Source organism: Vombatus ursinus, unplaced genomic scaffold (genome assembly GCF_900497805.2).
Source record: "Vombatus ursinus unplaced genomic scaffold, bare-nosed wombat genome assembly UNPS02014973.1, whole genome shotgun sequence".
NCBI lineage: Eukaryota > Metazoa > Chordata > Mammalia > Diprotodontia > Vombatidae > Vombatus > Vombatus ursinus.
In genome coordinates this window covers 12883953-12898536 of record NW_020954751.1, presented here as the reverse complement: position 1 = coordinate 12898536, position 14584 = coordinate 12883953, and the positions used below count along the sequence as shown (strand labels likewise).

At 34.1% G+C, this 14584-nt stretch overlaps 1 protein-coding gene across 3 annotated transcripts in view; it reads left to right on the top strand.

Annotated features, from left to right (window-relative positions):
• The window catches only part of LOC114030625 (transmembrane protein 65-like), a 49094-nt gene extending 35326 nt beyond the window's left edge, over nt 1-13768 (top strand). For all 3 annotated transcript variants that reach the window (XM_027845478.1, XM_027845480.1, XM_027845479.1), the window contains 4 exons: nt 3312-3366; nt 7182-7224; nt 11301-11406; nt 12471-13768. In XM_027845478.1, coding sequence (XP_027701279.1) covers nt 3312-3366; nt 7182-7224; nt 11301-11406; nt 12471-12572 — 306 coding nt within the window. In that variant the 3' untranslated portion in view covers nt 12573-13768. The remainder of the gene's footprint in view (nt 1-3311; nt 3367-7181; nt 7225-11300; nt 11407-12470) is intronic.
• The last annotated feature ends 816 nt before the right edge of the window (nt 13769-14584 follow it).

Sequence of the window (14584 nt, the reverse complement as noted above, 5' to 3'; positions counted from 1 at the left end):
AGTGCTTCAGTTAGCATTCTTTCTACCATAAAAAACTATCTCTGAAAGTTAATAGGAGGAAGAAGTTGTAGTTTGGGGATTGATTAGCATTTGTTAAAAAAAAATGAACAGAAATGAACGTAGTAGTAGAGAATTAAAAGAAATTAAAGAAAATTAAAAAAAGAAAAGAAAATATCTTCTTTACTTTTGAGAGAGGAAGAAGGGAGTGAATTAAATCTTTCAGTTCCCTAAGGTATAATTAAACATATTAAATAGTATTGCTAGTATTAATACAGTTTAGCTGTAGTGTTTTGTACTTTCAATCCTCCTTATCTAAAGAGATTAATATGTTTCATAATTGTGACTTCTCATTGTTAATAGTAATCCAAGGAAGAAATTGAGAGTTTACCAGAAAAAAATCTAGACAAACTGGAGACCCTAGAAGATTGCAATAGGATACATGAGGTGTAGCAATGGATTTGATCCCTAAAACATAATTTTAAAAAGTCTAGTCATTTGAAAATAATGCCTATTTGATATTTAGCTGCTTACATTTATATATTAGAACAGAATTTACTATGTAGTGTTGATTGCTTTTATGTGTCTGAGTATAGCTTGTTATATTATGTAGTTAGTACACTATAATATTGAAATAGTTAATAGATCATATATAATTATAATAAATATATCCATGGTGAATAGTTGATTACAAAATTAACTTAATATGCACATATATATGGCAGATCATAAGGATTTATGCTTTTGTGGCAAATCACATTATGGCTTCATTATTTTATTTGAAGCACTTTCTTTTTATTTTTTTGGTGAGGCAGTCGAGATTAAGTGACTTGCTCAGGGTCGTACAGGTAGCGAGTATCATGTGTCTGAAGCCGGACTTGAACTCAGGTCCTCCTGCCTCCAGGGCCAGTGCTCTATCCACTATGCCACCTAGCTGCCCCCATTATTTTATTTTAAGTAAATTTCCTGATCATCTTATTTGTCAGCGTAAATGTTTATTAAAAAACATACTCTGAAGCCAAAGATAAATTTTTTGGGATTATTTAACATTTCAGATTATCTATTACATTGTTTCTATAAATATGAGAATTGACTGAATTTATAAGCCCCAGACAGATTCCCTATAGTAATAGTGCTTCATTGATTGAATTATGTTTACATATTTAATACTGTGATATTAGTCTCCAGTTTTTATTACATAATACCATAGTGAAAAAGTAAAGAAACACCTTATTATTTTGCATAGTACAAGGAGGACATTTAGAAAGTAACTAACTTGAAAGAAGATTCATCTCCTAAATAGTAACAGCTAAAACTAATACAGAACATCCTGCATAGTTTCTCCTCAGACCAAAAAAGAAAAGCCATTATTGGGGAATTCTTGCAGCAATAAACAAAAATGAGGTGGTCTTGTTTTATCTTACTGTTACCTTGTAGTGCTGCTGTGCATTGAATGTCAATTCCTTGGATTAAATGTGTTATAGAAATAAAAGAATTTACAGGATTCTTAATTTTCTCCTCCCCTGTTTCACTGGGCACTTGAGGTCCCTTAACTGCCTGGGTTAAATTCCTTACCATTTGCTTCCCCAGCAATGTTCATGGCAGAATTCCTAGTCAGAAGTCTGCAAATGTCACTGAACTAGGATCTGACCTGTATGGTGTAAAGCTTTGGCTCATACAGAGACAGTCTCTTTCTTACATCATTTTTATATATACTTAGTATTGCATCATATTTCATCCAATTTTGTTACAATGGATATTAGCAAAACTTTGAAATACTTGAATATAATTTAAGTTGGGTTTAAACAGTGATCTAGCAGCTATATTTAAATTGTCCCCAAAACTGTCTTTTGCTTTATCTGGGAATTTTCCACCTCTATTTTTTGCTATTTAGAAGACAAATAAGTCTCTTATGTGAAACTGAGTTAGCAGCTACTTGAAAAATAATTTTTATTTACATTTTCGCCTCCGACTTCACTGTTATACCTGCCCTTTCATTCCTCTCAAAAGAAGCAATAAATATTTTTTATATTGCTGAAGCTGCTAGTTATTTCGCTTTTATATTAGTACCCAAGTTACTTTTCATTTCTAGCAGATTAAAATACTTAGCATCATTCATTTTGTTTTGCTTGTATTTTCCTTTTTTCTTTTCTGAATTTATTTCTTTGAAAATTCACTTTGGTTACCACTTTGTAATTAAAAGTACCTGGTAGGCTTTTTACACATCAGCTTGTTTGGGGCACATATATAGCAAGTATTAGATATTATAGTGGTAAAACAAAGACGTCCCATAGGAAAAAATGAAACAAAACAAACTTTAAGATAATTTAAATCTTCATCTTTCAACTGTGTGAAAAATTCCTGACAGGTAACTCCATATTCCCTTATATCAAAGAGTGTAATATTTCTCAGAAACACGATTAGAGGTTTCCAAATCTTCTATACGTTCTCAGACAAGAGTGTAAAAGACTTGAGAGGTCAGTCATCTTGACTGAAGTGTAGCAGAGTGATTAGATTGGAAAATGAAAACCTGGGATTTACTTCCCAGTTCTACATAATCAATTCCAATTGAATAATTTAATATATTATTGCCCCAGTTCCCTCATCTCTAAAATGGAGGTAGTAATATCTAATTTCTTTCTCAGGGGAGTAATGAAAAGTCTATATAATACTTTTGAATTCCTTAGATTAAATGTGTTATAGAAATAAAAAGGGACTTTGTCTTATGCAATAGATTTATTGGCCCAAATACTGCTAATTCTCTTTGTAAATGAGTCATCTAAACTCAAATTGTATGAAGCTTTATAAATGAATTATTAAAAGTATTAATATTAAAGAATAATTTGGAGGGCCCTCTAATTCTAGGGGTCCCTAGGAAATGAATGTCTTCTTTTTTAGTCTTTTAGTAGAAAGTAAATTAATAAAAAGGTCACCATTCAGTATTAAAATTATATATGAGCAAGTATTCTCTTAGTTCAAGCATCTTCTAAAATGTCTTTCTCTGTAAAATATGCTTGATTTTGTTCAATATCTATAGTAATGTATATTCCTTTTTTCCCTCCACAAAAAACAAAACCTAACTTTAAAATATCTTCTAAGGTTACCTCTGCTATATACTTTATGTAATATGAAACTGTATGTTAGAAATCTCTGATATAAGAATTTTTTGATGTTATTATGGTATAATATGTAATACTGGAATAAGAAGATAATCAGTATATCTATTTCAGTATAAAGTTTTGTAGTTTTCTATGTTTTATTTTTAAACTTCATTTTAAAATATTAAAAATGTCTTTCCTATTTTTCATTTTTAGGGAACCCAAATAGAGTTGTCTATTGGAATTATTTTGGGGATTTCAACTATGGCAGGCAAGTAATATAAATAAAAGATCTTTCTATTACTGTTTATGCGCTAAAAGTTTTTTCCCCCAAAATTCTTATTGAGGAAGATAATTTGTTCTAATAGATTTTGCCTTTGAAGTGTCTTTTAAAATAGAAATTATTTATTGTCTCCCATTTTGTATTTATGTAGCACCTTTCTGAGGAGCTCAAAACATTTTGTTATATTTTGCTCCTGGGCAATATATTTACTCCCATTGAGCATTCCCTTTGACTTGCATAGATTGTACCGTCAATGGCTCTCTATTACTTACTGAATAAAAATATATAAGTGGTAGAACTATGATTTAAACTGAAGTCTTCTGACTACATGTCTATAGTCTTTCTGCTATATCACACTTAATTTGCAATTAGGTAGAAAATTAGAGAGGCAAAAGAGAAAAAGTACCGTAAGATATGATTTTCTTCCCTTAACACAACCTTTCCATTTTTGATGGTGAGATTTATGGTTGCTATGTTTTTTACATTGAAGGCAGATGATGAAAATTCAGTTCAACAAATTAAATTCAGTTCAACAAAATCAGTTTCTACTGTGCATGAAACCAGCCTTACAGTGTGGAAGAATGGGTTTAAATCTTGTCTCTGATACATACTGGCTGTGTAACCATGGGAAAGTCATTAAAATTTTCAGTGCCCTAGGAAAAAACTCTTGAAGAATATGTTATGACTAGGTTGCAAGTCTTCATTAGTGGAGTTTCTAGAACTTTTCTATACAAATCTGGACCTCGAAAAAAGTACAAGATACTCTGCTAGGTGATTGAGATACAAAAACAAATACAACACAGACACTATTCTTAAAGTCATTAAAATCCAATTTATGGAAAAAAACATACAAATTTTGATTTGAGAGAATATGATCAGGATAGAGAAGAGGTTCAGTGTATTATGAGAAGATTTTATTCAGTAAGTAATAGAGAGCCATTGAAGGTCTTTGATTAGAGGAATGACTGGAATGGTCCACTAAGAAGATTACTTTGAAAGTGGTATGAAGGAGTAAATTGGATAAAGGGTAGACTGGAACTAGAAAAATTATTTAATAGTCTACTGAGTAGGCAGTAAGGGATGAAGACTTGAATTAGGATGATTGCAGTGATGATGGAAAGAAAGGGATAGAGGAGGAAGATAATAAAAAGATTTGACAGGACATGACAATTGACTGGTTATATGGGGCGAAGGAGAAGGAAGAATTGGAAATGCCTGAGGTTTTGGTCTTGGATGATTGGAAGAGTAGTGATGTACATAGGATCATAGATGTGGAATGGGAAAGATCTGGATGATTGGAACAGTAGTGATATACATAGGATCATAGATCTGGAATGGGAAACAACCTCACAGGCCATTTAGTCCAATTTCCTCATTTACACATGAGGAAACTGAGTCGCAGGGAGGTTAAATGACTTTCGCAAAGTCAGACCGATAATAGTATGTCGGAGGCAAGATTTGAACCTGTATCCTCAGATTTCCGAGTTGGTCCCTTTCTCACTTTACTATGGTAATATTGACTGGAATTGAAAAGTTGAGTAGGGAGAAGAATTTGGGGAGAGATGGAGTTCAGTTTTGAACATTATGGACTTGCCATGTTATAGCATATCTAGAAGACAATTAGAAGTATAGCACCGGAACTCTAGACAGAGATTGAAGGTAAAAGAATTTAAATTTGAGAGTCGTTTCCATAGAGGTAATATGTTGAAGCCATGGGAGTAAATGAGGTCACCAAATGAGAGAGAAGTGAGAGGGAAGAAGGGCCAAGGACAAAGCTGTACAATTTCAGATATGGAAGGCATCTACCTCAGAGGCAGTCTAGACATGTGCTTCTCTAAGAATGCTCTCTAACATAGCTGGCATGGAGCTCTCCAGCCTCTCAAAGACTTAGGTCTGGGATACAAATAGAAATATGTACACTTTTCTTGAGTTACTTAAAATCTAACTGAGGAAGAAACACATATATAAATAATTTTGACGTGGGGGAGAATGTGATTGGTATAGTGGAGGGGTTCATACCGTGTACTATGAGATGCATCTATTAAGTTATTAATAGGGAATCACTGGAGATTTAAATTTTGCACTATAGTACAATAAAAGAAGCTTTGCCTCTGGAGTCAGAAGATCTGGGTTCAAATCCTCCCTCTGATGTTTGCTTTTTGGTGACATTGGTTGAGTAGTAACCTTCCTTGGGCCTCAGTTTGCTTACCTGTATAATGAGGAGGTTGCACTAGATGGTTTCTGAGATCCCTTCCCGTTCTACAATTAGGATCCTTTGTATACCACCACCACCCTTCCAGTAATTTAGGGTCAAAACCTGAGTCATTTTCAACTCTCTCTGTTCCTTCACCTTGCATAAGCAGAAATACAATACGGGGAAAGAGAAACCTCTTGAGCTTATCCTTCCCACTTTTGTATGGCTGTGCCTAGGAAGTTGTTTTTTTTGTTTTTTTTTTTGTTTTTTTTTAACCAACAGCAAAGCTCAACCTGCTTTTCTGTTACTTCTATCCATTGCTCCTACTTTTACCTTCTGGGGCCAGGCAAAACAAGTCTAATCTCTTTTACATGTAACTGGTCTTATACTTAAAGACAGCTATCATGGTGTATACAATTTTTCTCTTCTTCAGGCTCAATGTCCCTAGTTTCTTCAGCTGACACTTGCATGACATGATCTCCAGTTCTTGTTCCACCTTACAGTATCCTTCCTAAAATATGGCACCCAGAAATAAACAATACTGCACAAATGGACTGACCAGTGGAGAGTGGGACAGAACTGCCAACTCCCTCATTCTGGGATCATAGGATTATAGATTTCGAATTTGAAGGGACTTTAGGGTCATCTAGTTCAACTTCTTACTTAACAGATGAGAAACTGAGGGAGTCTGAGTAACATGCCCAGGGCCATATAAACTAGTAAGTGGGTCACGGGAGATTTGAACTTAGATCTTACTGACTCCAAGTCCAGCCCTCAATTCACTGCATCATGTTGCCTCTGTGTAGTGATTTAAGGTTTGCAAAGTGCTTTACATGTGATGATCAAACGCGATGGTATAATATACTTATTAGGTAAATACTGCAATTATCATTATCCTTTTTTTTTCAGATGAGATTGACACTCAGATGTTAAGTGATTTAAACAAATATACTATGCCTCTGAAGGCACATTTGCATGGTATTCAAAAAGCTGATTGATGCTTTTTGGCTGCCTTGTCACGCACTGTTGACTCCTTGAACTTGTGCTCTGGTACCATCCCTGTATCCCCTATCTTTTTTAGACCAACAGCTGCCTATCTCTCCCTCCTAAATCCTTTAAGTTTTATTTTTTTTAACCCAAGTATAGAATTTCGTATTTATCCCTATTCCATTTCTTCTTAGTTAGTTTTGCCCAATCATTCTAGCCTATAATATTTTTGGATCCTGTTAGTTCTGCCTCCCAGCTTCTTGTCATCTGCAGATTTGACAAGTATATCTTCTTTGTCTTTATTGGAGTTTTAGACACATGTTATATAGCACATGATCAAGGAAATTTTCCCTAGGATGTCCACTGGCACCTCCCTACGAGTTGACATCAGTTGCTAGAATTAAAAAAAAAATGCTAATTGTTGGAGGTAGAACAATATGTCCTCTGTGAAATTGTTTTTGCTTTTTAATTTGGGGGTGCTATTTCTATCTTGGTCAGTTATTCTGTGGTCATAAGTTCACATAGTTTGGGAAATATGTTAATGTTAGAGTCTCTGAATTATGATTTTTTGGTAAGCATTTTTCTAATTTTACTTTTCAAATAATTTTTTCTAATCCTTTAGCTGCTGCTTTGGGAAATCTTGTTTCAGATTTAGCTGGACTTGGGTAAGTTTTGTGTTTTTAAAACTTGAAACATTTGCAAGAATGTACATTTTATTTTTAACTGAGATTTTCAGAACTAAGGCTTTATGATGATCAGAAAACTTTATAACATAACATAATAATGTAGCTGTCATTCACTTAATACTTTAAGGTTTGCAAGGCACTTTATTTACATTCTCCTCACAGCCTCCATGTGAGGTGCAGGCATGGTAGATGAGGCCATTGAGGTTTTAGGGGGTTAAGAGACTTGCCTATAGTTGTATAGCTAATAAATGTCAGGGCAAAATTAGAAAAGTCATTTTGTCATTCCCTGTAAATCTTAGATGAGCTGCTGGCAAAGAGGCATTTGCAGACTAGCTCTTCAAGGAGTAAAAACTAGATGAGACCTTAGAGGCCATCGCCCATCATAAGTGACTTGTACAAGGTCTTACAGGTGATAAATAAGCCCAGTCCCTCTTGCTCTGCACTCTGCTAGGTTGGACTGAGGGTCATCTAAGTTGTCACATTCTGTAATGATATGGTAGGTGATTCTGACTTACTCTGTCCCCACTGTTGATGCTTTTGGATGTGTTGAGTAAAGTCAGCCAAACCAAGAGAGAATTTTTTGAAATAATTCAAATCACTCATCTTTTATTAAATGCCATTATGTGCCGACCACTGCATTTAGGTGCTGGAGGAGAAACAAAGCTTACGTAAGAAGTGATCTCTCCCTGCATGGATCTTATAATCTAGTAGTATTTAATTCTCTTTTACATTTATAAAATCATCTCTGAATTAGAATGCAGCATGGCATGGATTTGATATCTTTTACATTTCAGAATCTTTGGTTTTCTTTTCTGATTCTGTTAGGCATTCTCAAATCATGAGGGCTTCAGTTTTCTTTGAATGTTCTTTTATGTATTCTTAATGCCTTCCATATGCCAAGTGGTGAAGGCTTTATATCATTAATTGTCATATATTTTAAACATAAAACACTGCAAAACCTGTTTAAAATATTTTTGGAATTAATGAAATTTTGCTAAGGTAGTAGAGAGTTGCTCATATAAATTAATTCTGTTGTTTTTGCAAGATTAAAAAAATTTACAAGGTATAATTTCAAAGTTGTAGCCAGTACTTCAAGGCCATTTAAAAAAAGTGTGCCTTAAAATTGTAAAATTACTTTCATCTCATCTCCTTCTATTTTCTTGGGGAACTTGCACCTTTCATAACCCTCTCTCTTCCTAGTCGGCTGACTACTCAAATGTTTAAAAATGTGCCTGGATCTCCTGAATCCCTAAAAAACCTTTAATTGACCCTACCTTCCCCTAACTACCATCCTTTCTCTTTTCTTTCACAGCCAAACTCTTAAAAAAACTGTTTGTGCTCATTTTAAAATGACGTTTAAATAGTTTTAAAACATTTTAAAATCAATTCTTGGTTCCTTGCAGTTTTTTTGGCCTTATTGCTCAATTAGTTATCAAACCAGGAAATAGACATCTTTCATCTACTTGATCTTTCCTTGTGGATGGTCAGACTCACCACTTTTGAATGCTGACAAGACTTTTCCAAGAGATTGTCAACACTTTGGTGTTTGCCATGAAAAGTACAATGCCATCCATAAACATCCTGACCTCTCCACTCGGTACTTTTTCTTCACTCTATACTTTGCACTAGATCTTGTCTGTCACAATGTCAGACACCTTTGGCAAGGATGCATCTCTGTTCATATGTCTTACCTGATCAATGAATTAAGCAACAATCATTTATCAAGCACCTACTGTGTGTCAGACACAAGATATGAAACAATACCTACTTGAAAGGAGCTTACACTCTAAGGGTGGTTGATCAGGATTATCTCTTTTAAGGGTTCTTGAACAATTTTGATGTGTGGATGGGAGAAACCTTGTAAGACAGTATATACTGTAGTGTTTTGTTCTACCTAACCCTATGCTTTTTCATAATCAATAAACAAGACTTTTGTGAAATTGCAAAGATCTTTTAATGACTTCAAGCTTCTCATGAAGATAAGGGCCTGTCTTTTCAATGTCAATCTTCTGTAGACATTGCTCTAAGGCAGCAAAACAAAGAATCAACCAACAAATATTTATTAAGCATCTATTATGAACTAAGGCACTGTGCTAAGTGCTGAGGATACAATGACCAAAGTGAACCATGCAGTCCTTGTCCTCAAGGAGTTTATGTTCTAATGGAATACAACAGTCTCCAAAAATATATTGCAAAGAGGGCAATAGAGGATAATGTGGTGGAGATGATTAGGCTACAACACGTAATCAATGAGGAATGTTGATGAACATCATTAAAAAATGTTGCAAGAATGTGGATTAGTTATGTGATGAAATCAAGCGATTATAGATGGACATCCAGAATACTCAAACTCTACTGTATTTAGCTTGTTTGTACATAGTTATTTGCATGTTGTCTCCCCCATTAGATTGTGAGCTCCCTGAAGGCAGGGACTTTAATAAATGTTTATTGAGGCACTAACCCTACTATCAAAATGTCAAGAGAAAGTGAGGAAAATTGCCAGCTTATGTGATTGACTCCCTTTGGCAAACTTATGGAAGAATGTGGGCAGAAGTAACACAGGATGGGCAGGAATGGATAGGTTTTGCTCTGTATGGTTGGAGGCAATGTCTAAATTTATGACATCATAAATGTGTCAGCTAGACATTAGGGATACAAAGAGAGAAATTACATTCCCTGCGCCCAAGGCACTTGTATTCTGTCTGTAAAGAGAAAACTTAAATGAAACTGTTCTTTCCACATTTACCAGTGATGTATTAATTGTTTGAAGTGATGATCCTTTTTAGTTCTCATTTATCCTCCACCTCTCTGCAGGATTTGGCTTTCTTGACTGTCTCCTTCCAGACACTCTTTCCTCCCGGGATTTCCTTGACACTGCTCTCCTCTGGATCTGTTCCCACCTGTCTTGTTATTTTTTCTCAATGTTCTTTGTTAGGACCATCATTGTCTCATTCCCTGTACGTAGGTGTGCCTCAGGACTCTATCCTGGGTCTTCTCTTCTTTCTCCATACTTCTCTTTTGGGGGTTTCATCAGCTCCTATGGGTTTAGTTGTCAACTCTTTCCAGACTTTGCAGATCCACATGTCCACTCTCAGTCCTTCCTGAATCATCAGCCCTTTACTTCTACCTGTCTATTAGATATTTCCAACTAATGAAACATGTTGAAAACAGAACTTAGACTCTTCCTTCACTCACACCACCAACGTTCCCAATTTTTTCTCACTTGCCTAGGTCTGTTGAGTGTACCACCTTCCTTTTAATTGTTCAGGCTCACAGTAGTGGAGTCATCGTGGAGTCTGTCTTACCACATGTTTCCTTCTCCCTCATTCAGGCCCTCATCATCTCTTTCCTCTCCTAGTACGATGACCCACCTAATTGGTCTCCCTCTCTTCAGCCTTTCCCTTCTTCCATCTATCCTTCACACAGCTGCAAAAGGATGTTTGGATATTTCTAAAGCGCAAGCCTGACCAGATGTGTCCTCTGTGCAGGAACCTCCAGGGGCACCCTCTTACCTCGAGATAACCCTTTACAGTGTGGCTGTAAACTTTTTTTCAAGGCTTTTGGATATTACTTTCCTTCATGTACTTTGTATTACAACTAAACTGGCCTCTTTGCTGTTCTTTGTATCCACATTTTGTCTATCATCTGCCTGCTTTTGCTTAGGCCACCTAATTCTGATATACACTCTCTTCTCACCTCTACCTCATAGAATCGATATTTCTTTAAAGCTCAGCTAAAGTGCTGATAACCTAAATTCCTTTCGCTTATAGTATTCTTCCTCCCCCTCCCTAATTCCTTTGTAAATATTTTGTATTTTTTTCAGTGTATAGTAAGTGCTGTTTCCTTCCAATAGACTATAATAAGCTCCTTGAAAGAAGGGATTGGTATATAGCAGGTGCTGAATAAATGCTTGTTCAGTTTTATTATTTTTGATTGGAAGAAAGATTGAAGGGTTTTATGCCTCAGAAAATTAATCATTGTATCAAAAAAAGTTACATTATATACATTATATAAAAATACATTATAGCCACTTAACTTATTTGTTTGTTTTTAAGTCTTGCAGGCTATGTTGAAGCTTTAGCTTCCAGGTTAGGCCTGTCAATTCCTGATCTCACACCCAAGCAAGTTGATATGTGGCAAACACGCCTTAGTGCGCACTTGGTAAGCATTTTTGTAAGCACTTGGTAAGATTGTAATAACATTGTAATTTGTAATGTGATTGAATCCTGTGAGCAATTCCAGAAGACAGATTTGATTTTTAGCAGTATTTAAACCTTTTTTTGGGGAAAACTCACTAATTGACTCAACTAATAAGAAAATTAATGATTTTATGTTCTTAATTTCTTTCATCTTTGAGATTTTCCTCAAAGAATAGTAAATATTGATTTTTAAATCATTTTTAGTTTTTGTTGGTATCTTTTGTTTTTATATTACTTTCATTCCTAAATATATTTCTCCCTATCCCTTACCCAGCAAAATATTCCTTATAACAAAGAGTAGAGGAGGAGAAAAGATATGTCAGCAAAGTGCATTATATATGTATGTGTGTATAACCAAGTCTGATAATATATGCAGTGTTCAACACTCATATTCCCCCTTGTCTGTGAAGAAGGAAGGGAAGTACATTTTCTCTTTCTTGTTCTGGACCAACCTTGGTTATCCTAACTATTCATTGTTTAATTTTATTTTTATTTTCTTTCCATTTGTATTGTTGTAGTCATTGTAATATACTAACTTTAAAAAATTACAGATTTTAATGGAATTCAGTGAATAAAGTAATAAGCTTAATTCAATAATATGTTGATAGGAAATGAACCAAATGTGAAAATAAGAAAAATCTTATCCAGTATGCATTGATGTTTACATTTAGGGATAAACTCAGCAGTTTGTTAGAGTTTTGTCACCGAAATTAAATACCATGTTTACTTGATCAGGATTTCTGAGCACAGTATTTTGTGGGGCAGAGGAGGGGCATCACCTCCCTTAAGCTGAAATAGTGCTTTTGGCTCCCGACAGCATCTCTGAGGACTTAGGGAGAAATGAGACTGTCAGAAGAGAGAATGTGGCTTCTATCAGAAGAAATACTAAGCCTGAATTTATAATATATTTCAATTACTTTTCTAATTACATAGATAGTGAAGTAAGCAAATCTCTTTCAGGAATAAAGTAACTTTTAAAAAAGTGATACTAAATATTTTATTTTTTGTTCTTCTTTGTTTCCTTAGGGCAAAGCTGTTGGAGTGACTATTGGTTGCATTTTAGGAATGTTTCCTTTGTTGTTCTTTAGAGGAGAAGAAGAAGAAAAAAAACTGGAAGAAAAAAATTAACTGTTTTAGAATCTCTTTAGAAAGATGTAAAATAATGTACCTCACTTATTAAGTATGCTGTCACAATATTTAGGAATTAAGACAGTAACTATGTATAGATATGGGAACAAGCAATTAAGCATGTTTTATTAAAACACTAACTTATTGTGACTTGGTGTTCTTAGCACATCTTTTTATAAAAAATGGCTTCTTAATTTCATATAAATTATTGAAATGCCTTTTCAGTAGTGGCAATCAACATTTTTATTTTCCACTTTTATTTTTCATATGTTATATATAGCAAGGCTATTATGTTATTCCAAGTCTTTGATGTACTGTATAGAATTGGATTTGCTTTTGTTATTAACTACATATACTTGCATGAAAACATCCTCTTATTCATGGCTGTTTCAAATCAGCTTTGAATTTTTCCCATATACAAAAACTATTGGTCATTTTGCTAAAGGTTTTTAATTCCATCATTGTTCTTGTCCCTAGTATCAGTTTGGGCCTGATTTGAGATAATGAATTTCCATTCGTGCACAGTACTTCTCTTTCCTTGTTGACTCATTCAGTCATTGTGGAATTGAGCTGTTTGTTTTAAGTGTTACTGGATATTTTTTTTTTCATTTTCTTTGATCTTTTTGAGTCTTAAGAGCCAGAAGTTAATGAGCATATCTTCCCACTTACAGAAAATACCCCACATTATAAAATGTACTTTCTACTTCATTTTTTTTTGCTTTTTTTTTACCTTAAAACTCCCAATTTTGAGTAATTGTGTTCTGTTTTGAGTTCATAGAAAAGAAAAACTAATAATTTTTGGTATGTTTTATGGGGGAAATTATCACAAAATTAAGCATGGTGTTCTGTTTTTATAGTTAAGAGAACAGAGGGAGAGAAAAATGGAAATTGTATGTGAGAGTTGAAAATTAAGGATACGTGAATTCTATAGACAAGAAAAAATTAAGAGAAGAAATTGGAACCTAAGAAGGCTTGTGGTACAAATAGTGAAGTTGAACAGAACTGGAAAGGTTCTCGTGCTCTGCTGAGGAAGAGGGTTTTTCAAAAATTTCATCTTTATCCATAAGATTTCCATTGCTGAAATATCTAAATTATGCTAATACTTGAGATGTCAACATGTGTGTCTTTTTTATCGATGAACTTGCTTTCTGGAAAAAAAAATATTTTGTGGGCAAAACTAGCCTTTGTGGGTTTTTTTTTTTTTTTTTTTTTTTACTGTATAGTCAAAATTGATGAGGAACCTTTTTTTTTTGCCTTGTTTTTCTGTTTTTTTTTGTTTTTTTTTGTTTTTTTGGTGAGGCAATTGGGGTTAAGTGGCTTATGTCTGAGGTCGTGTTTTTCTGTTGTTCTGAATAGAAGTTGCTCATTTCTGTTCTTTTATATCTCATTGAAATTTAATTGTGAATGAGATTTAATTTTCTCAATCTTTATAGCTTTTCAGAATAGGTACTATTAATTACATAATTATAAATGGGTATTAGTTAAGCCAATTTCCTACCTTGTATGGTGTTTTAAAAATGTTATGGGGAGAATTGTCAGGTAGGAATTTTATTTTGGCTATTCAAGGTTGTTACGCTGCTGCTTTGGCTTTTAAAACTTGTAGAATGACTGTAATATTTACAGCCATAATATGTTAAAGCTATTTTTGCAGTTGGCATTTGTTTACTTATAACAGCCCATTTTAAAAATGAAGAGCTAAACTGTCACATAAAAGAATTAGTTATAAATTCTCTCAACCACTTTCACATGTTCAGTGCCATTCTTTAATTACAGGTGAAGAGAGGAAAAGAAGCAGAAACAGTAACCTAAAAAAGTTACAGGATGCAAAAATAGGGAAATATAGAGAAAGTGTAATTTTTATGATGCAGAAGTAATTTGACACTGTCATTTACCTTGTACAGAATTATAGGACTTGAGGCCTTTCCAAAAATTGTGGTTTATATTGTTTGCCCATTCAGGAATTACCAGGCCAATGCCAAATTATGTTGGACTGTTTGATATATGAGTACTGT